Source organism: Pezoporus flaviventris, unplaced genomic scaffold, assembly GCF_033815535.1.
Source record: "Pezoporus flaviventris isolate CSIRO_AGI_PZ_B2104156 unplaced genomic scaffold, CSIRO_AGI_Pfla_v1 ptg000007l, whole genome shotgun sequence".
NCBI lineage: Eukaryota > Metazoa > Chordata > Aves > Psittaciformes > Psittacidae > Pezoporus > Pezoporus flaviventris.
In genome coordinates, this window is record NW_026892555.1 from 49845620 (window position 1) to 49873366 (window position 27747).

General features: G+C 38.5%; 1 protein-coding gene across 1 annotated transcript in view; it reads right to left on the reverse strand.

The window, feature by feature from the left end:
* Positions 1–27747, reverse strand: part of MYOM1 (myomesin 1) — a 75332-nt gene that overhangs the window by 30442 nt on the left and 17143 nt on the right. Inside the window, exons 4-20 of the mRNA XM_061448709.1 lie at positions 25390–25600; positions 23561–23718; positions 19585–19677; positions 18561–18649; positions 18364–18426; positions 17360–17524; positions 16631–16792; positions 13128–13269; positions 11792–11991; positions 10142–10198; positions 9638–9762; positions 8063–8246; positions 6814–6988; positions 4317–4438; positions 3065–3391; positions 1211–1407; positions 360–486 (exon numbers count right to left, since the gene is read on the reverse strand). Of these exons, the coding sequence (XP_061304693.1) occupies positions 360–486; positions 1211–1407; positions 3065–3391; positions 4317–4438; positions 6814–6988; positions 8063–8246; positions 9638–9762; positions 10142–10198; positions 11792–11991; positions 13128–13269; positions 16631–16792; positions 17360–17524; positions 18364–18426; positions 18561–18649; positions 19585–19677; positions 23561–23718; positions 25390–25600 (2597 nt within the window). The remainder of the gene's footprint in view (positions 1–359; positions 487–1210; positions 1408–3064; positions 3392–4316; positions 4439–6813; positions 6989–8062; positions 8247–9637; positions 9763–10141; positions 10199–11791; positions 11992–13127; positions 13270–16630; positions 16793–17359; positions 17525–18363; positions 18427–18560; positions 18650–19584; positions 19678–23560; positions 23719–25389; positions 25601–27747) is intronic.

Below are 27747 nucleotides of genomic sequence, written 5' to 3' on the forward strand. Positions count from 1 at the left end.
TTGATGTGATACATTTAGACAAGGGTTACAGGACCTCATTCTTCTCTGCCTTACATCTTAGACAGATATTTATGTCTACCATTTAAACTAGGAAGCAAAGTGACAGACACAGTACAAGAACCAAGCAGGAAAGATAATGAAAGTACAAGCTGTTGTAAAATGCTGCTGACTACGTAGGGGTTGTTTAATATGCCATTGTAAATGTACTAAATCAAAGTGATGGAGACTCAAGCTTGGGTATGAACTTCAGTGCCTTTTGACTCCTTTGGAAACTGAAGGCGTTGAGAACTTTGATGGATAATTAATTACAGGGCACCCTTGGGCAGTGAGTAACCTCCACCTCCCATTCAGGATCCTACCAGGTACAGCAATGGTCCATTCTTCACATTTGAAGGGCTGGCTGGGTTGGGAAGGTGTCCCAACCCCTGCCAGGTTAGCAGCAGCTACCTGGAACTGGTACACCATGTTTTCCTTCAGGTTTTGAATCTGCATAATCAGTAAGATGGTACTTATTAACTTTGGATTAAGGCTTTATTGAACACATGAACATGTGTTGTGTGCATGAAAAGATAAAAGCATTATTTACATCATACTAAGGCAATAACTATCTTGGCTTTTCCTCTGATCAGTGGCAGAGCATACATGAGTGGTCTTAGCACACCAAACTTTAAACCACTTTTCCCATTAATAGACACTTGGGTAGTAAGGAATTGTCATATTAATCTGTCTCATGATACAAGCAAGTTCACTTAAGGCAAGACTTGTCCTCACAGTAGGGTGAAACTCAGTCCTGGCACTGGTTTTCATTTGTAAAGCAGCTCAAAAAGGTTGTAGCTAGCACTACCTCTAAATTAGGTCAAGAACTGATCAGAAAGTGCAGCTGGTACACAGCTGGTTCCAGCACCAGTAAGAACTGGGATAGGTCCACCAAACCCAGTAAGGAATGCCGTCTGTTGAGGGCATGACATGAAAAATTGGTCATGCCTAGAGTAGTGAATTCACAGATGAGAGCTGGTGCCAGACTAACAGATCAGTGTACAAACAGCTTTGCAGAGAAGTTTAATAGAACTGAATAAATGTATCATCATGGGTATAAAACCCTCTGAACAGCAATCTGTACACTGAACCATAACTTATCGAAATCTGTCTTTGAGATCTGTTTTGGAAATACTGTCTGCATCCACATCAAGTACAGAAGTTAACCACTTACCCGGTATGCCCTCTCACTAATGGCCTTAATGTTGGCCTCCATCCATTTCCCGGGAACTCCATCAACCACTTCACGATAGTTCACGTAGTAGCCAGTAACTTCAGTTCCACCAGTGACTTTAGGTTGTTTCCATCCTAATACCATTGAGTCACGAACACTCTCAAGTACCATGATGTCATAAGGTGGAGATGGAGCAGCTGTTTCAATGTGAATACATGTAAGTAGGAAGCAATATTTCAATAATCAGACTGGCACTCAATTAGTGCACCCAGGTGGCTCCCATCCTGCATTTCCTAATTAGAACAATATTTATGTGGTCAAAGGAAGTTTCTGGAGTTGGAATAAGAAATGCAGGATAAAAGCTTCCATAAACCAAATGAAGAATTCCAAACTGCATGGGAATTAGCTTTCAGGATGAATTGTTTTTTAAGAAGCAAGCTGATGCATAGTGAAAGAATGTGTTGCAATTGCAGCCCTGATGTAAGTGATCAGGACTAGCATTAAAACGGTGAAAAATGAGGAACTAAAACTAACATTACAGGAAAAGGAACAAAAAAATGGAGATGCAATGATTTGTTTTCTTTTGCTGAAAGCAAACCCTTTTTCACACCTACAACGTTGGGTCTTTTTTGTTTTTTTTTTTGTTGTTTGTTTTTTTGTGGTTTTTTGTGTTGTTTTTTTTTTTTAATAGGCCCATGTTCTTCCCTTCTGAGCATGGACTTTATCTATTCATTCTTTTTTCTTCTTTTTTTTTTTTTCTAATTTACATACTGTGCAAATTTTATCATTGCACCCATCATATGATCTTACCTTAATAGAAGAAGGCGTGATCATAGGCACTATAGACTGACCAGAAATGGAATATGTCTGTTATTGGAACTGACATTAAAAAATACGTGGTGTAATCTTCTTTTCTATTTATGTTTTTTAAACGATAAAGATAACATTAACTTCATCTCAACCCATTTTCTTATAAAGTCTTTTCTGTACCTAGTGGGGAAGTGCTTGCCCATACTCTATGTATCATGCACCGGTGAAGAGCCCTACTTGTAATCCAGAAGTCCTACTTTTGGTGGAAATCCTACATCTTATATGTTTGCTCTTGGTTTTAATGTTTTATATCAATGCCAGCTAGCCCCAGGTGCCTCTGCTTTGTTTTCTGTTCAACACTTTGCGCAAGACTTTTGAGTCTCATTTCAGAGGCCTGGGGAGGAATTCAGTTCACTGGCCAGGGACCAGGACTTAAATGAAATTCAAGCCCCACATTTCTTGGGCACAATGGGTGTGTAGGTGTTGAAAACATAAAGCATGATTTTGTGCATGTGCCTTTAACTTGATAGGTTTTTCTCACTACATATTGCTGTCAGTCAAAGATACAACACAACATTCATTGTTAGCACTGTGTCTCAGAGGATAAGCTGTAGCTTAGGCATAAATCCACAAATCTTATATTCTAACACAATACAGATTTTCATGCTTACCATCGTAATCAAGTTTTGTTTCCTTCACATTTACATAACACAGAGACGAGATAACAAAGACTCCTAAAAAATCACTGACGTGATTTAGAAATAATACCATATCCTGGATACATTAATATGTAGTCAAGCAAGATATTAAAGTAGTAAACAGATTTATGTGTTTCTCTTTCAGTAGGCACTACATTTGTAGTGGTTTCCAATACTATTACATGCATAATGATCTTAATGGAGAGTTGAGCATGCACTTAATGGGTCCGATGGAAGATGAATCACTGGAGAGCATGTTCACCTGTGACGCTGATGAGCAGAACTTACAAACATCTGAAGTGGATGTACCCAAGCAGTGAAATCTATTTATTTTATTAACTCTCACCTTTATCTTTCTTCTTTGGCACTTCTTCCAGTGTCAAAATATCCCCAGATCGAGACTTACTTGCCTGCTTAGGAGCAACTTTTCGTAGTGAAGATGTGACAGTGTCCTTAACCACTTCTCTCATGTTATTGTCTCCTGTACTTGACAGTTTGTCAGAGCTACTGGGTAGTGCGTCTCTATTAAACTTAGCATTGCATTTTAGCAAAGCATCTGTGTCAAAGATAGGCTGGGAGGACTCATGCATGCCTTCCCAGATGGTAGTGCGGTCTGTTAGTCCACCAGCTTTACCACTCAGTTCAGGACACACACCATGAAGCAATCCTCCCCCTATAATTTCCAGAAAACAGCAAAGACATTTTGAATTATAATACGTTTTTTTCTCTTCATTTAGTCAACAGAATGAAGAAATATGTACAGTCAACAATACAGCCAAAGTATGACAAATCACAGGTTTTGCGCACAAAATGTTAATCTTGAATTCACAAAAATTTGAAATGCGTAGAATACCTCTCAACCTCACAAGTAATGCTCTTTTAATAACATATACTTCTCAGAGAGAAGAAATATGGAAAGTTAATAGTAGTCCTTATTTGCTATGATTACTTTAGTATTAGATCTTCAGAGTCATATTTCTGATCCCTTCAAAACAATCTCACAAAATTGCTCTAAGCCACATCTCTCTGCTCTAAGGTTGTGAGGTATCCAGTTTCAACACAAATGAGAGTGAGGATGTTGCAGACGTGCAATTTATTCTAGCCAATTATACCATTAATCTTTATGGATTATTTCAGGAAGTGGCAAACAGAAAAAATTCATCAGCACAGGGGGAACACACAGGGTTATAGAAGCTTTACAAAAGACATATTGCACTGATTATTGGGTTTAGGTATGGAGAGAAATTTATTAGGAACTGACTGTTATATAGGATGGTGTGCATTTGAGATGATATATACCACATTACAGAATCAGAATGACATTCCATTTTCCAGGATACCTATGCAGTGAACTTGGCAGTGCTCTCTTACAGTGGTTCACAAGAAACACTTTGAGAAGAGTGGATGGTGAGGGTGAAGAGTCTAAAAGAGTGCAGTGACTGTAAAACTATGCCTGTGAGACCATAGGATCTATGGATAAATTATTATTTGTGGACAGCATTGTGAAACAAAACAATTATTTACAAATAGTTGTTGAAAACCTCTTAATTAAAACCCAACATATTTGCCATTAAAAAGAGCAATGGAAAATAGCTTACCAATGGCTGCTTCCACCTGTATAGGCTCTGAATCCTGTGAAAATTCACTGAGCCCTGCTGCATTAACAGCTCTGACTCTGAAAATGTACTTCTCACCATTGACAAGCCCGTGGCAAATGAATCTAAAACAAATCAGTGAAGGAATACTCAGAAAGTAGTATGAAGAAAATAGAAATCTTAAGTGGGAAAAGAAGCATTTCTTCCATAAAATGTACTCTCATTTCTGAAAACTGAGGATAAACCATGACCTCAGTGACTTAAATGAAGCCCAGAAAATGTAGAATGTATTTAATCACCTCATTCATGCACAAATATAATGTCTAAAACCATATCTCTCCAGATAAACCATTTACCAACACTCTTTCCTTCTTAAGACTATTCAAGTTTTTATGTTACCAGAGGGTCTACCTTACTTCTGCTGGTATATAAAGTCCATACTTCCTGATGGAAAAATACAAAAAGCTGCAGAGATAGCATCTATATTTCCTTGTGAAATATCATAATGACATAAGTAAGAGACACCTGTAGCACAAGTCCCCATGTTTCACTTCCAATAATGGATGACAAATTGCAGTGTTCAGAAACATAACAGGGCATAGTACAAGAGCTAAAAAGTGCCCAATTTTTTTTTTTTATTTTTGCTTCTATACATGACACGATAATCTACTGAGTTACCTAATGATTACATAAAAAAACCTCATAAATTTTGTCCAGTGTCCACTCTGAGAACACAATATTTCCCAAGGCAGGAATAATTTATATTTATATTGTCTTTTTAAAATGTCGATGTTTTATTTAAAACAAAACTTATTTTAGAATAGTTATTTGAAGTGTATTTTATTTCATGCTGCTTTTTCTCTGTTCTACTTCGTAATGTCATGTCTTGCACTGCCAGTCCTGGAATCATGCAGTGATGTTTGAAGCAAATATAGTGGGGAAAATAAAATGTATTTCAAAGTTAACAGTTTATTTTAGGAAAAAAAAACCAACCTGAATTCATATTTTCAGAGCAGTATTTTTCCTACTCACTCTGCCAGGCTTTTCAAAATTATTTGCTTTCACCAAGATGCGTGCAGAAAACAAATTTCAAAAGATCAAACTATGCTGCATAATGCAAACTATGAGCTACAGCTAATGCTCTGAGATTGATTCAATCAGAAAAGCCAAGAGTTAACAGACAGCCTGTGCCAGGCTGCATCCTACATTACATCACATTGACTGTAAATGCAGTGATAGGAACCTAAGCAGTGTAGCTGCATCACAATATGTAGTATCTCAGAACACTATTTTTATTTTTATGGTGAATAAAGTTTACGTTTCATATTTTAAATATGCAAACAGCATGAAACTTCACCAACACTTGATATAACCACAATATAAATCATATAAGTATACATCAAAGTATATAAATCGGCACATACAACTATTGCAATATAAAATGCACAAAATAATGCTTAAAGGAGATTGTTGTGCTTGTGTTCAAGCAAGTGGGGGGTTAAGTATTTTTGATATTCAAAGCATTTACAATGCTTTTTTAAAAACAAGGTTGGTCCAAGGGTATTTAGCAGCGCCATACTTCTTGTAATAAGGGTTGTCATGGATAGCAATTACAAATAAGCCAAATCAATCATAATAAGTAGAGGCTGCTTCTGCATTGACATCAATCCACTTGAGATCAAGTTCTGCAATTATTCCTTTAGACTTTGAAGATTACATCCTTATTCAAACAAAACCAAATCTGATTTAGTTTGCGAAGTTTTAAGTCTTGATTATTTTTCTGACTAGAGACTGAGCTTCATGTCAGTAAGAAATGTGGGTTTATACCAAATACTGAAGAATGTTCATTAATATCTTGATAACTGCAAGTGAAAGGGTAGTTAGAAAGTAATGTTGTTAATGTGATATAGTCCACATGTCCTCCTGACATTCTAGATACACAGTCCAGAAATGTTTACAGCTGTCTTCCAAAACATAAGACTTTGCTTCCAAATATTATGCAGTTCAGTTTTCCACACTTGTAATTTCAGCCATTCCTCACTGTACTGTTTTTCATCAGACTGGTAGGCTGTACAATAGCAAACAGCTACAATAGCCATTTGCTATTGAGAAGAGCAAAGAGAAGTGAAGAGCTTCTCTTTGAGAAGCTTACCAATGCCCCTGTTAAGGCAAGAGCTTATCAATGCCCCTGTTAAATAGCAAAATGCATCTAAAGTATTATTTGAAAAGAGCTTCTCTTTTCTTCACTAGCAATGTCCCCATTTCCCCTGCCCCTTGAATGTTTTTGACAAAAGGTTGATTAAAAGTTCCTTTTGGACCAGGCTCACAGTTTGAAATACATTTTTATAACTTCTTCTGAACTTCACCAGCAAGAGTGAGTCTAGCTTGCTGGCTACCACAGAGTGATTAACTTTACTACTACTAGTAATGGCTGGAAAGCATATAAATCCAGTAAATCAAAAATTGGTGACCATAATTTCCATGCTTGAAAATCCATTACCTTGTGCCTTTCACTGGATTGTTATTGCATGGTTCCCAACGACCAGATCCAACTACACTTGATTCAATGTAGTACCCAACCAGCTCCTTGGCATCTGGTGGCTCAGCCCAAGTGACAACAACTGAGGTATCTGTATTCCTAATTGACATAATACGTCCAGGAGCTTTGGGAACATCTGTGAGAGAGAAACACAGAAAAATTAGTAACCAGCCAGTCAAAATCTACAAATAAAATCAGGATGACATTCTATTCTTGACATTCGTTCTATAGAATGAATATTCTTGGCAGAATATTAATTCTATATTCTTATATTAGCATGACTAATACAGATTTAACCCTCAAAAAACTCCTCTGATATAAATTAAGTAATCTGACAGGTTAAGTAACAACAGGACAGGATCAATAGTTTCAAGACTTTGGTGGTGAGGTTCCTTACTTCTCTATTGCCTGTAATTCAGAGCATTTCCATCAAATTAGATTTAGTCTATTCCCTTGTGCTGAACATCTACACCAGAAATGTGATTTTGAGTTTTCTAAATGGGAAAATGTGTAAGATACACATTGAAGATTTGTGCAGCCCACAGAATAAGTCAGAAACCAATGCCCCTGTTAAATAGCAAAATGCATCTAAAGTGTTTTTTGAAAAGAGCTGTTTGACTTTTCTTAATGAATGTAGCTCACATGCATCAAACTGTTCTGAAAACTCAGCCAGTATGAAGTAAACAGAGACAATCTGGGAATTGGATTGAAATCTGCACTGCTGTTTGGAAACAAATTGCTAATGTAGATGTAGCTACTTATGCTTTACTGTGGTAAACATCTTGGCTTCTCTTCCAGTGGAAATAGTCTCTGCATTCATGTATTAAATTAGTATTAAATTTTTCACTTTTGTTTAATTTGGCAAACAAGGAAGGTTATACTCTGCTGATGTCTGGGATTATTTTCAATGAAGACTCTAAGTAAAACAAAACATTTTTGTACCTCCTTGAGTTTTCATTTTCTTTCACTATTTGCAGCCTTTGCAGATCTTGGCATCGTTATTCACAGCTTAATACCCTTAGTTTGCATCTGTCATTTGACTACATGTTAAAGGTTCAACAACCCAAACCAAAATTATTTTAGCTAAAGGGAATAAATCACTGACTACATTTCATACTTGAATTATTTACTGGGCAGCTATCTGTCTTCAGACAAAACAATTACATCATAAACTGAAAAGAAAATTTAATACATATGACCACACACTTACCAAGTTTGTCATCCACAACAGTGGCTTCAGTTGCTTCTGAAGGTTCACCAATTCCAGCTGAATTGCAACAGCGAACTCGGAAGCAGTAGGATTTGCCTTCAGCCAAATCAAAAACTGCAAAACGAGGGGACTTCACAGGGATCTCAGTGTTCACCCTTTGCCAGTCCTCTGTGCCAGCAACGCACTGCAGTCAAACCCAGAAGCCATGTTTGGAACAGAAGTCCCTAAAAGCTGAGTGTCTAGCTCAAAAAGACTTTCTACCTGGACCACCAAATGCATGTCTGCTATGGAGAAGTCATGTTCCCTTTTTGGGCCTTTCCACAGAATGAGCATCTTTCAAAGCTTATGAATCTGCCAGATGTCCACCTACTCCAGAAAACGTACATAAAAGCTTACTGGGTTTTATATATCAAAGCTAAACTCCTCTTCACTGCCAGTAAGTGATGTTATTATTAACTACATCCAGTTCTGGACCACTTTTAAAATAAGTTCTGCAGACATTCAACATCATCCAAAGAACAGAAGTCTAATATTACCACATTGCTTCTAGATGCTCTTGCATCACCCCTAATGATCACTTATACCGTTAATATTAGTGAATAATTTTTGCCTGATTTACATTAAGGGAAATTTCAAGTAATGGCTCTGGTTTCTGAGGGATTTCAAATTCTCAGCAGAACATTATCTGACTATGTGACATTATTACTCAGTACTCAGCATGCAAGAGGTTATTAAAAAGCTTTCTTACATGGAAACTCAAAATTCATATATTCATGCTCTCTAAGTCTGTTGCTAAATGAAACTCACTTATTTAGACCAGATTTTGTGAGAGAGATGAAAAACACATAATGGGAAAGATATTTATGTCTCCCTTCATGACACCTCTAGAATGATAAGGAAAAGCATGGATAAAAAAGTTTGTGAACCATGAGATACAAGTAAAAAGGGTGATGGCATGAAGAATCTTCTAGGCTAGCAGCCATGCAAAAATGACTCAGAAAAGCAGGACACTGAAATTAAAACTGATTCTGTTCTGGAAAATAAATTTAGTCATCTTTTTTGAATTGGTGAAGCAAATGGAAAGGTGTTGTAGAGGATAAATATGAAAAGGCAGCTGGAGGAGGAAGTGCTGATGCCAGGAATATCTTGCAGAATTCCTCTGCCCAAACAATCTGTCCCACCAGACAAGGTTTCCTTTACACACATTTTTTTAATCTATTTTTTTAAAACAATAAATATTATATATATATATAAAAATATGTGACTTCTCTCTGTGCTTTTTCATTACAGAAGGAGTTTGCCAGCCTGTCTACTCCAGGGTAGGTCAATGACACAATTCATAAAAGTATATTAGAGTGTGTGAGACATTCTGCATCTACTTTCCTATTTCCCATCTTTCTTTTATTCCTAGTTTATCTTAATCTACAGTAACAGTTATCTTGATGAAGATAACTTTCCTGACCCTAGTTTGAAAATCTCAGGTGGAAAGGGAAGTTAACTGAAAGTCCAGAAGAGATGACAGAACAAACATGTAAAAGTTTATCATATCATGATTCTGATTTTGTCCAGTTTTACCTTTTCCACAAAGTACATGATACCCTCGTGGCCACGCTGTCCAGGAGGTTTCCAGCTAAGTACAACATAATTCTTGGTGGCTTCAATAACTTGGAGGTCTGTAGGTGGACCAGGAACAACACCCTCTGAAGAGCAAGGGAGAAAAATACAAGAGGGAATTGAGATTTAAATCCTTCACATTTGTGTCAGAATTAGTGCCTTAACTAAAATTTAGGAGTACTAATATATCTTGGAACCTGATTTATTAATTTTTTTTTTTAACATAGAGTTAAGAGTCTTCTAAATATTGGTTTTAAATGAAGTCTTTTAATTCTAAGTATGTTTATTCTTTAAGTCCTGAATAATGAAACCTCACCTCTACAACCAAATTGTGTTATTCAAGGTCAATTGACTCTCAGAACTAACTTTGGGTGCATGCCCAAGTCAACTGAACTCACTGGGAGTTTTCCTAATTACTCAGCCAGCTTCACATTAGACTTCTGTAGGCAAAAGGGCTATGTTTACCTGCAGGTTCTTCCTCAGTGACAATAATCTGTCCAGTCCAGGGAGCAGAAGGGTGACCTGAAACAAATGTTAGAAGCATCACGGAAATGAGAGATTTAAGGAAGTTTTGAAATAATGAGGAAAATTACTCTTTTGTGGTTCAACACTAACATTTACGAGATTTCATGCAAGCTCTATTTTTTGTTACTGCTGTGGACGTTGCTCATGTAGCAAGCTAGCTACCCAACCTTGAATATTGAGAGCAGCTCACCAATCAATATAGCTAGAAAATTTAATCCACTGAAACATCTGTTCCTTACTAAAATGTCACTGATGTCACCTAGGTGACAAACAGAGGTATTTGGCTCACTCAGCTCATTGTTTTCAGAGAATTAACTTAATTTTCCGTACTCTATTCATTTGGATTAACAGCTCACTCATTAAAGGAACAGCCAAAATCCCGCAGGCTGCTCTTTGTCTCTTTTTAACCGCTTTCTCTCACATTATCAGCTTTCAAATCATGGGTTACAGTCACAAACAGAAACTCAGCCTGACTCAGCATATCCACTAGATATGATTTGGGTTGCATTCTCAGTGCCTCTGTGTTATCATATTATTGCAGTTACACATTCAGCTATCAATCAGGTCAATGCACTTTCAGAGATAATTTTTGCAAATGCTGTTCTCCACCTCCATGTGCTTCGCCCTACATTGGCTGATCCATTTTGGAGATGCAAGCAGAGAGGGAGCTGGTGGGGATTAAAAAGGATCATGAGGGATGAAAGGAGGACATGTAATGGGAATAGGCCACCAAGAGCAGACTTTATCACCTGAGACAGCTTCCATGCTCCCCCTTGAGAAGAAGCCTCCCCCAGACTTCAGGTTTCACATATCTGTCTGAGCACAATGCTTCCTGGCAGTGCCAAACCTACTTCCTCTGGCCTTTTGTTTTTATTTTGAATTTGATCATCTGACTGCAGTCTGTAGCTTGCAGCATTATGATACATTAAGACATACAAGCTGGGACCATGGGAGCTCTATAGCTTTGCATACAATACCCCTTCACATCGACAATTTTAAACAGTAAAACTTCAGAAATGAGTAGAAATAACTGGATTTTAGGTATATGATTTAGTCTATGGGTAGAGAGGTGGATTTGGAAACAAAATGTCTGGGACATTACGAGGCAATGGCAGAAATATCCTTCACATACAAAATTTAACACACAGAGCTTCGGGTCTGCTGGGCTACCCTGGTATTTTGCTGATGCTATGGCAAAAGTTTGATATTTACATGAGCACAGAATCAACTACCCTTGGCTGTGGCTCACAGAGAGTCTATTCACAGGATTTGTTCAGCTATTTTGTTGGCTGAACAGAAGTGAGTGTGTTTAGGCAATTTGCTCTCCTGTGTCTTTTCTCCCCTTCCTGCACGTTCAGAGCATGGCACTGTAGCCAGCCAAAGCCATTTCAGCAGGTAGAGCACTTTGTAGTACTGAGACGATTCCTTCTTGGCAAAGCCGCCTCCAACAAGGGTTTTGTTTTTGTATTGCTCCCTCTAGTGGGATTTCGAAAGCTTATGAATAGATTGTCATACTGTTCGGTTGGGCTTTTTTCTAATGAGTTGTGACCTCTTGAACGTCTCAGGCAACCTGCAAAAAGCACATCTTACTTCTAAGCCTGGCTCTGTCAGAAGGATCCAGAGCAGCCACGGGCTCTGATACCCGGGATGGTAGGCTGACCCCAGCTTTGTTCACAGCTCGGACTCGGAAGATGTAGGAACGGCCTTCAATCAGACCAGTGACAGGAAAACGAGCAAACTTCACAGGACTCTCGTTGCACTGGGTCCAGTGGGTGGTACCAACCTCACACCTGAAAAATACCAATAGCAAGAGCAGTGCTGGGAAGGGAGAAACACAAACTTGGGGCACCCACCCCCCTTTACAGCTTCACCATCTGTTCATGTTCATTGGCTGGTCCATACCAGCTTCCTCACAGCATTACACACTGATGACATCAAAGCAGATGCACCAAGGGGTCAGGGATGAAGAACCATCTGGGCATGCACTAAATCCCTTGAGGGCTCAGGAAATACATATATCTTTTGCAGTTGCCAGAAGGTGACTAGTTCATGTATCATACACAGTGCTCCACTGTACATCCCATAAAATGATGGGCTTCTTGGGGCATGGCGACCTCCCTTGTCAGTTCTGTGACCAGCCCAGCACACAGACGGTTGTGAACGGGGTTAAAGTAAGGCACTCAGCTGGACCCTGTTTCAAAAGACAACTGGGGCTGGCAAGGGAGCCTGCAGTGCTGTGGCTGCAGCCACTGCAATGACAAGACCTGGTGGGGTGATACTTGTCCCACTGCTGCAAAGCCTCACACCTGGCAGGAGTCTGGTTTGTGGCAGAAGGAAGAGATAACAAGCAGCAGGGAAGTACCACAATGACTTCTGTTCAGGGAGCCAGTGGCAGATTGTGGAGATGGCTTCCCGTTATCCAGCAACATGGTCAACAGGAACATAAAATAGCAGCTCGGGAAAGACTTTTTATTGCTGATGAAATATCTGCCAAAGTGAATTATTACAGTCCCTACCCAGATATCTTGGCACACACAAGCATCCCTTTTGTGGGAATTGTTACTGACTTGCTCCAGACAGTTTTAGGTTCTGGTTTCTGCTTGGGGCAAAGGATGCCCAAGCTTCACCTCTAGCATTAGCACAGACTGGTCCTGCCTCCTTGAGCAACATGCTCACTCTACAAGCAGTTAGGGGCTACCCTGGCTGAATATTTGGGTGCCTAAATACTTTCAGTGGGATCAAATACTGGAGAGCAGTAACACAACTTTTAATTTAGAAGCAAATGTAGAATAAAGGAGGTAAACATAAAAGAAAATGAAAATAACAAATGACAGACTATTTTATCTCATGCTTTTGAATGCGCTTTTAGGTTTTTGAGTTAGAATGAACAGCAATGCAAATTCTCCAGTCTGGCATGCTCACTGACCTGTCAATGAAATATCCAAGGATGGGGTTTCCTCCGTCAACAGCTGGCTGCTTCCAGGAGACAATGACGTAATCTTTGTTGGCATCTAAGCACCGCACATCCAGTGGTGCACCAGGGGCTCCAGGGATTTCAGCATCAGCATCTATGAGGATGGAGACATGTTTCCAAACTGAACCACAGTTCATTAAAAATTATTAATCTCTAAGGACTGAAATCTGTTCCTAATGAGCCAAAAAAAGAAGTTCCATTACTGGTTTCAAAAAGTAGTGGATTTTATATTGGCAATGTTTCTCTAGGTTTTGGTTTTCTCTTTGCCGCATTTACAAATGCTTAGTAAGTTACAACATACTGTAAATGTAATTCACCTCATTTTAAATAAAATTAATAACATGCATTCTGGTTAGATAGCTGCCAGCGACACAGCTGAACTAAAAACTTGGCAGACTATATATTTACCTGCTCTTCTACTTACAGGAAGAAACTGTTATATTGCTTGGTGTTATCAATCAGGCCATAGCTCAATTAAAAGTATTCACACATTGGATATAAAACACTGAATAAAATGTCTCCAGACATAGTCCTTCCTTGTTTGTTTTTGGTTAGTTAAGAGCTTCAATGGTATCAAAGCCTTTTGAAGTTCAATTATATTACACATACAAATATATCACTGTGGAATATAACCTTCATAAGGATAAGGATTATGTTCCTTTCAAGTGTTTATCACAAAAACGGGACTGCTGGTGTCCAAGGGCCTTGACTCTAGCATCAGCTTCCGGACATATCTAAAGCTTTTAAAACCAGAGCACAGCGCTGGTCACTGGGGAATCTTACTGTTTACACAGTTGATTTGTGAGATGGGGTCATTTTCATGTAGAGAAAAATAACCTTTGCAGAAAGACTGTATGAGAGAATTCCAAAGAAGAGAGGTTGTTTCTCTGCAAAATAACATCAATTTGTACAATTACATGCACTTTTCAAACCTTGTTGTGAGCTACTTCAAAAGAAAACCTGACATAGACATGAAAGATGTACATACCTGAAGAAAACAATATTTTGCTAGTAAATACTATTCATGCACCACATCTAGTTCCCAGACTTCTTAAAAACGTTTGATGTTTCAAGGCATTACAGGATTTTGTATTTCAAAATACAATAATCCCTATTTTTCATGTTTCTGTGTTTCAGAAAAAAAAAAAAAGCCTTACAAGAGAATCTAAAATGCTTCATTAAGTAAAACAGTAGTCTTCAGAAAAAAAAAAAACCAAACATATTTGACACTATCTTCTCTTATAGGCAGATTAACATCACATGGAGTTTTTGAAGCTGCACCAAGGTTACCGAGTTCAGGTTCTAATTACAGCTAACTTGCTGTGGATTTTTTTATTTATTTTATTTTAATGATAACGTACAAAAAAAAGCAATCCAATTAACAAAATAAGAACCTTAATAACAACAACATGTGTTCAGTGATCTCCATAGGAAAGCTTTTACTGCCCATATATTCCACTTAACAGAATGTGAAACACCACAGTTTTGTTTCCAAGACAGAGTAGGAAATAGCTGGGACAACCAGCATTTCAGGTCAGCCTCTGAGGGGCTAGGATTTCATCCCTGATGGCTTGCTGACAAATGCTGTCATGTAGCCACGGCAGAAGAGGCACACACACTCCTCAAGCCTGTCTAAAGACCTAACGTTATGTGGCAGATTAGTGCATCGCTTACTTCCATCAATTCACAGGGGTTTCAATGTGTGACACAGACAACCGCTTGTGCTTAAATACCACAACTAGCCATTTATAGCAAATTTGTTTACAATTTAAGAGGAGCAGTGAGGAATATACTAGCCAGCTGAGACTGTGGGGACCATTTAAGTAGGAATGTAGAATTAATCTAATTAGAATTTGGCAAGCACACTGCTTGGCTAGTAAAATACTCTGGTGAAAGTGGAAGTGGATTTGCAGTCAGGTCATATCTGCATTGCTAGAAGATGTAACAGGAACAAGGGTGATCATTTATCTATATGGCAGCACAATTTAAAACAAAGCAAGAAAGACAAATCCTATTTCTTGTCACAGATGCTCACTTCAGTACTTTCTTCAGGTGATGAAAACACCTGCTTCAGCCATATTTTCTGAGCAGGCCATTATCTCACACAGCTCTGCTGGACTCAGCAGCACAATACTGTTCTGGGCATGATCTCAGAGCCAAGAATTTTGAGACCCATTTGAATTAACATTACACACTTCAGCTGCTTTTAGCAGCTGAGACAGATACAGAACCAGCATGCAACCTGATAGCCATGGCTCCCTCTAAAGAAATATTTCTCTAACAGAAATTCAAAGAAGTTTTTTGTTTACAAGCAAAGAGTTTTTCATGTTTACATGAAAAAGCAGTTTTTCATATTTACAAGCAAACAACACTCTGAGAAATTACTTTTTAATTCCACACTTTGCTGCTTTTCGTTAGAGAATCACAGAATGGTTAAGATTGGCAGATAACTCCAGGGATCGTTAGTTCAAACCTTGGATCAAAGCAGGGCCAGCTAGAGCTTGTGTCCCAGGACTCTGTAGAATCATGTTTTGCATATCTCTAAGGATGGAGACTCCACAGCCTGGCTGGGTAACATGTTTCAGCATTCAACCACCCTTTGAGCAAAAAATATGTTTTCTTATGGTTAAATGGGATTTCCTGTATTTTAATTTGAGCCCATTGCCTCTTGTCCTGGCACTGAAAAGAGCTTCTTTACTCTCCTCCATCAGGTATTTATACACACGGATAAACTCACCCTAAGCTTTCTCCGAACAGCCCCACATCTCTCAGCTCTTCCTCATATGAGAGATGCTCCAAGCCCTTAATCACCTTCACAGCCCTTCACTGGACTCACTCCAGTGAGTCCATGTTTCTCTTGTACTTGGGAGCCTAAGACTGGATCCAGAAGCCCATATGAGTCTCACCAGTGCTGAGTAGAGGGGAAGGACCACCTCCTCAACCTGCTGGCAATGCTCTTCCTAATGCAGTCCAGGATACTGCTGTCCTTTGCAACAAGGGCACATGTTCACCTTGGTGTCCACCAGGACCCTCAGGTCTTTTCTGAAAAGCGTCTCTCCAGCCAGTCAGCCCCCAGCCTATCATGGTGCATAAAGTTATTCTTCTCCAGGTGCAGAACTGTGTTTCCCTTCCACCATATTTTTCCCCACGTTGTGCATTAGAGAGAACCCCTCAAATGGTGCATAAAATCTTTATCAAAACAGTGCAGTTTAGTTAGCAGTCAGATGGTTACAGAAATACATTTTTTAGTTATGATGTAGATTTTTCCTTTTCATGAAAAATCCTTTTTTTTTCCCCAGAAATAACAATTAGAAGTTATATTGCTAGGAGCTATTAATGGAAAGTAATAGTTCTCTTTTTATTAGGGAAAAAAGCACCTCAAATGTCTGATACTGATTTTGCCAGCATGTTTTCTTCATTTCTGTAGTGAATTCTCTTCACAAGACGGTACTTACCTCTAACAAAGACATAAGCACTGTACTCTTCATAGTAGTCTCCCATCACCACTCGTAGAGTGTAAAGACCTTCATCTTCCTTGTTTGCATGATTCAGTGTTAAAGCAGCTCGCTCCCCGCTCCAGTGCATCTGGACCCATTTGGATGGTGTAATCAGAACACCTAGAAATTAGGGAATTTAATGATGAGAACTAGCTGGATCTACTGAGGAATACATTTGGAATACAGGGAATATATTGGAATAGACTGGAAATGCACAGAGACCATTCTTATTATGCAACTTCCTGTCCTCAAATATAAAGTACAGCTAATTCTGTGCTCATGCCAATTTTGTCTTCAAAGTGTAACTTCAGAAAGCAACAGCTTTTTTATCAGCTGTTGCACAACGCATTTGTGCAACTACTTAAGAAATGTTTTGGCATATAAATAATTAGTAAAAGCTATATGGGCTATGCATATGGGACACACAGATGTTGCAGTTGATCGAAGTGCTTCTAATTAAAAAAAAAAAATTAAGACAGAAAAAATCCCTAGAAGACATTTTCAGGGTGCTTCATCGGTTGCACTTCAAAATGCTAAATTTTGAAGTACTTTGCATTGAAAAATAGAAAATATTACTGTTTGGAAAATCTGAGACAGTGATGACCAAATCATAACATTCACTTATGCTGAAGTGAGTAAAGGTTTATATGAAAGAAGTTTATATTTCTTCTTGTCAAACATTCTCACCGTTTCTGTACCATTGAATTTCTGGTTTGAAGCGCTTGATATCAGGATTGATGACAACTGTGCAGCCCAGACTTATCGTCTCGCCTTCTCTCCCAAAGGATACATCAAACTTGTCGACAAAGCTGATTTCGAACCTGGAAGCATAGCCATGAGGGGTAACGCCAACTGTATAATGAAAAAAAAAATCCATCTGTTTACTTTTTCCTTCCTTTTGTGACAAGAGTAGGAAGCAAAAGTACCCAATGATTATGAATACAAGCTCAGCTAAAGTTTAGGGTAAAAATAGTAAAAATTAAGTCATTATCTTCACAGGTAATTGCCGTGTTAAATAATCTAAACCCTTACTACCGAAGAGAATCAACTATTTCTTTATTCATGCAACCCTAGTTTTCACAGGTAGTTCATCTTATAAGGGAGAGGCTCCTTTAGAATTTCATTTCAGAGTGTCCACAATTTCGGATGCAGTATTCTATCATTTTCTCATAAGGTTTGATTAATAATTTAAAAATACTTCTATTTATGATTAATGATTTAGGGTTTTAATATAAAATGAGCTCTTTTCTCCCAGACATTCAGGTAGCTTGTTTCTGTACTTGCTCCTGAATTTATGTTTCCTGATGGTGTGTGACCCAAGTTGTACAGTATTCCAGACAGAAAATATGAAGTGCATTGTACTTGTACTGCACATACATGGCACAGGGGCCTCCATGTTTCTTTTGAAACAGCTCAGCTGATAAAACCTAGGGAAACATTTTCCTTTTCCACAACTGCCCTAAAGAGGTAGCTCTCAGTGTTCCTGTGACCAATGGGTATATGCAGATCATTATCTCCCTTTCCCATAAACATTTTCCCCTACAGGTGAGGCTAGCACCATCTGAAATTGTAGAATTCAGCACTTTTGTAAATCAGACCTGCTTCTGTTTTAAATAATATTCTAGTTAGTCATTTGACATGATGTTGCAACCGTAAATGGATGTGTCAAACAAACGTATATTGCAACTTACGTCCCAGGGGCATGGAAAAAGTTCCAGAATGCAAAAGACTTGCATCAATTTCTCCTTTGTACCCTAGACAGAAAATGAACAACTCCAGTCACTGTTACCATGAGGTAAAGGCTCTCTGAGCCCCAGACCCAAAAGTGGTAATGTACATCTTGACAAAAAAAAAAAACAAAACCCAAAGGAAATATTTTGTAACCTACTCTTTACCACGAGGGAAGCAAAAGCTGAAATTTCTCCTTTAACATTCATAGCAGAGGCCCGATACTGAGCAATGTCGTCAAAATCACATCTAAAAAGATAGAAATCATTAGGCAGAGCACCAGCTTACTCCTTGGTATAGCCTCTCCTATGTTTTAGATTAAAGAAACCCTCAGAAATCTGGGTAAAATCTATAAAGAAGTAAAAGCTTGGGAGACAGACACACTGGACACCGGATTGATTGTAGCTACTAATGGCTGCATTCTTTAAATGTTAAGAAAGCAGTGCTTGAAATAAATATCTCTCTTCAGATATCACTTACAGATTTGAAATTCAGACTACAGCAGAAATAGGAAAAAATGTCCGATAATATTTACCTAAATTATCTCTCAATTATCTCTAGTTTACTGTATTCTATGGAGAGATGCCTAAGGTGGAAGTTGTAGAAATGGCAAATATCAACATATTTTCAATGGGCACCTACCCATATCTAAATTGCCAAACCTAGATTGTTGCTGATTGTCAAATTAAGTGATTAGGTTTCATGTTTTCTAGATTTTTAATGAAAAGTGACTGAAAGGAAAATCCCATTTGGAGGATGAGTACTGTTAAAAATCTCTCTTGTATGTAAGTGAGGACATCTCAGTTCTGTTCCTCATTTCCATATGAATCAGGAACTTCGCCATATTTCAGAAACAGTTATGTATTTTTACTCTGAACTAGATTTTTCTCACGTTTAAGTGTACTCATGCAGCAGACAAATGGAAAAATTAATCACAATGCCCTACATGTTTCTGACTCAGCCATAATCAGAATAATAGTATAGATAAATTCACTTAGGTAAATTCCATATCCCCTACTGAGGAAAACCAGACCTGCTTTAACTTTTAGTAGACAACATTCACCTCAGATGTACAAACTTGATTATCTCTTACATCCCAAGAGATTCGTTCGCATTTTGCACGTCTTAATCTATGACAACATTTCAGATTGAGCTCTCTGTTAAATTATTTAGTATTCCCTTACGTGCTAATCTCCAGTGAGTGCAGCCCATATCGGCTTTCAATGATATACTTGCCAGGATGAGCCTGTACATTGATGGGCACGTTGTTTTTGTACCTATGGAAAAGCAAAAAAAACCAGTATGTCACAAACGGAAGTGTGTAATTTTGTGCTTTAAAAAGTCAAGTGCTTGATGTTTGAAATAAAACATCAGCTTCTTCATATTTTCCTAGGTAAACTGCAGTCTAATTTCCTGGGAAGACATTACATGTCTTTAGAAGCTTAATCTCTCTCACTTTTTCTTTAACCCTTTTGACAGGAGAAAATAGTATTGAATGGGATGAGAATCAGTTTATACTATCATGAGCTTCACGCTGCTATTTGTAAAGAAATGGAGGAGTCACATGAGCAACATCTCTAGAGTTTTGACAGTTTTAAACAATTAAAATTCTGCAGCATCCTTCCCTACTAGGTATCGTACACATTTTGTTTAGTTTCCATATTTGACCTACTTTTAAAACCTGCATATTCACAAAAATGTCAAGTAGAAGGTTTTAGGTTTTTTTCTTTTTTGCTTGCATGGCTAAGTTGACAGAAGGCCCAGCAGGGTTGGAATGATAAAGAAAAATCATCTTGCTGGTAAAGTGCATTGCAGTGAGGGATCTGGCAAAAGTTATGCTGCCAAAAGCTTCTCTGCCTTTACAAGTATATGCTGCATGTGTTTTCTGGTACAGGTATATCTTCAGGTAGGGAAAGTTTATGGTAAGTAATTTGAAAGAATGAACCAGTACTGATCCAGTAGCAAGCTGGTACTGCTAATTTCAGAATTTATATAAACAGCTTGAGACTCACAGAGGGAGAGTTCATGTAAATTCTTCCCAACCAACTGTTGCCTAAAAAGTCACTCATTTTGGACAATACGTGGTGTAAATGTTCAAGTGAATCCAGTCTTAAGTATTACTAATGCGGAACAAAATGGCAATAGGGGTCTAATAATGTTACACACTAAACTGTACTCAGTACATTTAGGATTGATTTGAGATCTATAAAGAAAGAACGTTTCCTAAGAAAGGGTCCTCTAACGCAGCTTTCCCTGTTCTCCATAAGGTACATATATAAGGGAAGTAGAAATGTAGATGATGAAAGATAAAAGTATCTTCATTTCTTAATCTCATACAGCTTAAATAAACCTTTCTCTTCACAAGTTGTAACAGATACCCAGCCAAAGAAAGAGCTTTTCTGCTTCATTTCTGATTTTAAATTTTTAATCTCTCATGATTTTCAGTCAGGAAAGGGAACTGATCTGGTGCCAGCAGCTTGACCATTTCACCAAACAAGTCAATAATAAGCAATTTTATTTTTACCAAGAATACTATTAGTTTTATATATTTCAAGATGAAACTATATCTGCGGTAAATCTGAAAATTACCTTTCAGCACTTTCAGTGTTGTGGAATAAGGAATATTTCCCTGGCTACAAATATTTGGACACAGCAATACACTGGGGTTTTTCCAAGTGAGTGAGGATCATAAACCCAATGCTTTTCAGCCTGATCTTCCTCTCAGCAAGATGTCTATGAAAAGGGACTCAATGCAGGGCAATACTCTCTATTCTGGACTTCAAACAGCTGCAGAGGTGCTTCACCTTATTATGGATCTCCTACTGCGTTATCATGACTGACAGCAAAGAATAATACATGGGTCCCGTAAGAGTAATCCATTCACCATTCTTCTTTTGGGGAGCACACGCCTCATTTGTGCCATGGTGTTCCCTAGACTGATCTGCCTGGGAACATCTTAATATTCCATGTAATGTGTCTAATAGTATAGAAAACAGAATAATGTTCTTAACATTTTCAGGGAATGTGAAAACCTGTGACACGGGACTTGATTCCATAATATCTTTAACTTTTCTCCAAAGGGCTGGTCAACCCTTGAATCCTGCTGTCAGCAAAGGCATTTAGTAGCATGTGGTGCTATGCAGAAACAAGGTTTAACTCACTCATGCCAGCAGTGAGAAGACTTTCACTTCTTTTGTCTTCATTATCAGGTTAGTAAAAAATAATTGGTTCAATTTTCACTTATTCATATTCATCTATTGAAAGAATAGGGCTCATGTGTTTGCAGGACCACTTGTTATTTCTGGAAACACAAATTCCAGAACAGCCAAGTCATTAGTTAATGTTAGACTGCAGCCTCCCACTGTCATTATGCACTTATAGTTTATGCTTTCTGCTACTGGTTTCAAATGTCTTGGGTTTTCCATATGCTTTTTCCAAGGGAGTCAGAACAGCTGCATTGGACAGCAAGATTTTCTTTAAAGAGTTCATGAGGCTTTATAATTTTTCAGGCACAGCATAAAAAGGTCTTCATTGCTTATACAAAGAATGACTGTTTGGAATACACTAATGACATTTCAGTATAAATGCTGAAGAAACCTGACAGATCCGGGTCAGCACTGTTCTGTATCTCAGAGCAAACACACCTGCTGAAATGGCTGTGAACTCTTTTTCCATTAGTAGCCTGTGGCAAACTGAAATCCCTTTGGAATTCAGATGTATGGCAGAATGATGCATTAATTTCTACCATCCACATTTAGCACTTAGATGAAAGGCTGGTTCACAGTGAGAGCAAAGGCGAACAGCTGAAGGCTTGGTTTATCCGTGTCAGGTTTGTGGGATAAGGTGAATCTCAACCGAAGTGAAAATGGCCCAGCTCTCGTGTTCTTGGTTAGGATTCAGGTTACAGAGCTGGATTACACCCAAGAACATAGCTGACCATTCCTTAAGTCCAGCTGAGACCAGACCCAGAGGGTTTGTCTGGAATCCTGTCTAGGAGGAATGTCAAAACCGGACACTTGCAATGCTTACATGATGGGGAAAATGTGTGTGCAAAGCCTGGCTATTGGTTGTCACAGTCTAAGGAGAGAGATCAAGTAACTTCATAGGCATCAGCTCTGGCCTATTAATGTGCTTCTTAGTAGCACTTTTTATCAAGCCCGAGATTAGAACTAAATAAATACAAAGTCCTTTAATCAATTCAAGTAGTAAATTGCAGAATATGAGTATCACTTGACATCATGATATTGTAGATGTTTTCTCTTGTCTCCACAAATAGACTCTCCATAGGACTTACTCCTAATTAATGCTTAATGATGAACGCAGGCTTATTCTTTGTCCATTTTATAAACACAAACATACATTTTATATACACATTCTAAAAGAATCTCCTAAATTAAATACTAAGCATCAAATCTCATTTTATGTTTGAAAAAAAAAGTTATTACCTATTATCTTAATTACTGGTTGGTATCTGTATAACATGAAGCAGACAAGAAAGATCAGCTCAATAGACAGACAGTGAAGCTTCAAGTCACTATTAATTAACTTTAATTCAATTCCAGTCAGGGTAAACATTAATGCAAGAGTCAAATTAGACCTTCAGCTATGACTAAGAGTATATCTTGGAGTTCTGACAGTAATGATTTTGTCCGAAGACCATTTAAGTGAATAGAAAGCTTCCAACAGACTCCAAAGCTTTCAGTGGTCTTGGATCTATCTGCAGTCTTTGACTTCAAATAATTATGATGTGTCTGCTATGAGCATCCTGCACCATGAGATCTCAGTTTCATGGAGATTCAGTACAGTATCTGCTCAGCAGCCAAACAGCTCGTTCATAACCAAAGCATGCTTTAATGCTTCAGGGACATTAATGCCATTCATAGACTAAAAAGTATTTGGAAACATTATTTTGTGGATAATGCTGATGAAAAATCACACTATGCTGCTTTTCCTTCATCAGCAGACAGAAATAATATATTGGATGTCTCTATGAAAAAAATAATCTATGTATTCCTATCATCGTTATGCAACAGAGGCCTCTGTACCTGTTTTTTTTTAATTGGACTTGTATCTTTCCAGACAAAGGACCACATTCACTGAGACAACTTCAGATACTGGTTATGTGGTGACTTTCAGTGCTACAGACAGATACAAACTTACCATGTAACACGGGGTTCTGGCCAGCCAGCGACAGAACAATGAAATTTAACATTTTGATTTTCCCAGATAGTGTGGGAACGAGGCTCGATAACGAACTCAGGAGCATGTAAAAGACTGTCTTGATTCAACTTTTTGTGGAATGCCTGAGTCTCTTCTAGCTGGAAAAGAAACATTTGATTATAAAGTCCGGCAGTTATAAGTCCAAATTATTAATATGAATGTATTAAAAAAGTTTTAATCGTCCAGAAGTTCTACTTCCAAAATAGGTAATTTGATTTACTGGGTTTTTTCCCCTTAAACTACCCTAAGTAAAATAATTTACCATGTTTAATTATTTTTTGTAATACAGAGTGAAAAGTAAAACAAGGTCTGAAACTCAGACGTCTTCTGCAATGCATGGCTGCGTATGACTAGATCACATCTGTCAGAACTGCTCTCAAACCTTTCCTGCTTATGAGTACTTTCCTCCTCCTGGGGGTAACCATTTCAACTGCTTGGCTACCCACACAGCTGGAAAAAAAATTGAATATGTTATAAATCTTGTTTTCTCCAAACTAAACTCTTTATCTTCTGCCCTGACTTTCACATTTATGGAGAATTACAGATCCCTAAATTACATTTATTAGAAGAAGACAGCTTTCATAATCATCTCAGTCTTTTATAAACTGCAATTCCAATTTTCCCTGCAATTGTTGCTTCTTAGTTCTGGAAAGGTTCTGCTTGTCCTCAACATTCATAAAATGCTGACCACTCACTATCAGAGGCCTAACAGTCTCCAACACGATTAAGTAATTGCCGCTTATGTTTTCATGGCAATACTTTTGGTAACACACTCCAGAATGCTGTTTGTATTTATATAACGACTAACTTTACATTGGCTGACATTAAATCTGTGACCTCTTACAAGTCCCAGATCCTCAGGTACTTCTACTTAGCCAGGCATTCCTTGTTTACTTGTTCTTTTTCCTTCTGTGTGTAGTAATTTCCACTGGTTGTTATCATATGTCACCTTCACTGTTTCTGAGCTCTTGAGATGATTTTGAATCTTCACCTTGTCCTTTAAAGTGTTTGCACCCTTTTAAACCTCATGTCATGAGGATATTTTGTAAGCATATTGCCAATTCTTCTGCTCAAAATATTAATACATTTGCTAAATTAAATATATTTGTGCTTGATATATTCTGCCAGTCTGGTCATAACGTATTTGTAAGTACACACTGAGTATAATTTTTTAAGAAGTTGCACAATAATATCAAAGTTACCCACAATTAGAGCTTCAGTTCCAGATGTCTTTGGCAATTCCCTCCTTAATTTACACCCTGTGATTAAGACTCTGGGATAAGCACTATGTTCCTAGTAACAAGCCTAGTAACAAACGCAAGTTCCTGTAACAAGCTTGTTCCTAGGCCATAAATATCCAGAAATGACCCCATCACCTTCTTATTGGTAAGGCATGTATACTGGCACCTTTCTTCTCTGTCCAGCAACTACCCATTGTCCAGGTGAAAGATGCTGTGCCATTTAACTAGGTGTTGGCATGACCAAAGAGCATTCCCCAGCCTCATTCTCCCTCCCTTTCTCCCAGCACAGCAGAAGTGTTCCTGGTGCCTCCATCAAGCACAGTGCCTCTTTTCTTACCCATCTGACACCAAGATAACAAGACTTTAGGCCATTAAAAAGATTTCCATTAAACACACTGGTTTTTACTACCATTATTCTGATTGCCCATGGTGTAAATCAGGACCCTGCTGTGCTAGGCACTTCACAAACACCAAACAAAAAAGACCCATGCTGATTACAGCTCAGGTGTTCATTTCTGTTCTTTTTACCTTTTTCTTCAGGGCCACACGTTCCGCAGACTCCCGGATTGCTACTTTCCTTGATTTTTTTTCATGATGCTCCTCTTCAGAAGTTGACTTGGCCACCTTGCTGACACTAACTCCTTCACCTGTGGCAAAAAGATTCCTCTTGGCAACATATGCAGCACTTTCTTTAATTCTTTCTTCTTCTGTGTCTGTGATCCCACTGATACTCACTTCTCTGAAAGAATTTTAAAAAGCAGAATCCCATTGGAAAATGCTGAGAATGTTCCATTTATACTCTCTCAAATCAGTCAACTAAAGTGGACACTTTTTCATAATATGTTTCTGCTATAGCAGTTTCAGATATATTCAAAACAGAACCAGAGGGACAATTCAAAGCCATCCAGAGGGACCTTAACATGCTTGAAAGGTGGGCCAAAACCAACCTCATGAATTTTAACCAAGCTAAGTGCAAGGTCCTACACCTGGGTCGGAGCAATCCCAGGCACAGCTACAGGTTGGGCAGAGAAGAGATTCAGAGCAGCCTTGCAGAGAAGGACTTGGGGGTGGTGGTCGATGAGAAAATGAACATGAGCTGGCTTCGGTGTGCATTTGCAGCCCAGAAAGCCAACCGTATCCTGGGCTGCATCAAAAGGAGCGTGACCAGCAGGTCGAAGGAGGTGATCCTGCCCCTCTACTCTGCCCTTGTGAGACCTCACTTGGAGTATTGTGTGCAGTTCTGGTGTCCTCAACATTAAAAGGACATGGAACAAGTCCAGAGGAGGGCCATGAGGATGATCAGGGGACTGGAGCACCTCCCGTATGAAGATAGGCTGAGAAAGTCGGGACTGTTCAGCCTGGAGAAGAGAAGGCTGCCTGGAGACCTCATAGCAGCCTTCAAGTATCTGAAGGGGGGCTATAGGGATGCTGGGGAGGGACTCTTCATTAGGGACTGTAGTGATAGGACAAGGGGTAATGGGTTTAAATTTCAGCAGGAGAAGTTCAGGTTAAATATAAGGAAGAAGTTCTTTATTGTGAGGGTGGTGAGGCACTGGAACAGGTTTCTCAAAGAAGTGGTAAATGCTCCATCCCTGGCAGTGTTCAAGGCCAGGCTGAACAGAGCCTTGGGCAACATGGTTTAGTGAGTGGCAGGGGGATTGGAACTAGATGATTTTAAGGTCCTTTCCAACACTAACCAATCTATGGTTCTATGGCAGGATACTGCAGAACGACTGAGTAGTTCACTGTTTAAAGTCATGTCCGTTTTTGGTGGCTATCTGTGTAACCACGCCACACACATTTTCAGTTTAACTATTATCCTGCTGCTGTTTTATATCTCCATCAGTCTAAAGATTAGTGTAAGATGTACCCACAAATCTTAAGCTATTGACTTACAGCAGTAGTATTCATGACAACACGACATAAGGGGCAGCAGGTAATTGTAGCTGTATAACAATGTCCTCATCTCCGATTTATACAAAAGAACACATTACTGTATATCACAAAAAGTTCTCTTTATTCATAGAAAATTCAATCCTGTTTGTAGGGTGGCTGTTCTTCCAAATGTTTTTGAGAAGATTTCTTGAAGCATCCTCCTCAGGCTTCTTACAGAGATGAGATGAAAAAAACAGTTACTCTCAATGGATCCAATCTTGTTTCCATACATACATGTGGAAGTACCATTGCAGCTGTATTGTTTTGGCACTGCCAGAACATAAAAGCTGCTATAGTATTCCATATGCCAATGACAGTTTCTTGACTTAAGGAGCAGGATTAATATCTTTCTGCTAAGTTTAGTTACTTTAGGGTAACATTAGATGGCACACAGAAAAGAGGTTCTATTTTACTTCTTGTTAAGTGCCATCTTGCAAGTACTGTAGAGACAGCAGTCTCCGTTTATTTCCAGAATGTGCTCAAACACAGCCTCGCTATTTTATCATAAAATGCTTACTACTGCTGCAAAGTGAAAAGATTAGGATGAATGCTTTTTTTCTGTTTTCTTTAAGATTGCTAATATTATGTATCTGATAGCACATGTTGACACTCAAGAAAATTTGGATTCAAGCCCATAATTTACTGCCCAGCCCGCTATCTTTGGGCTAAAATTCAGTTCAGTGAGATGCAAGACATCCAAGCAGTAGAATGTGCTGTAAACTTAATTATGTGTAAAAATTGCTCAGAAGACTGAAAAACTTATTTAACAGCACAGAGCTTTGAACTCCCTCATGTGTTCAAATTTTGCCTTGAACTTTCTGTGTTTCTGGCTTCTTTAACAAGATGATCATTAAAAGCATCAGTGGGATGACTGAATCCCTTCACTTATGTGAAACAGCTCTCCCCACAAATGTCTGAAGCTGCAGATATATGGCAGAGATTCTAAAGATT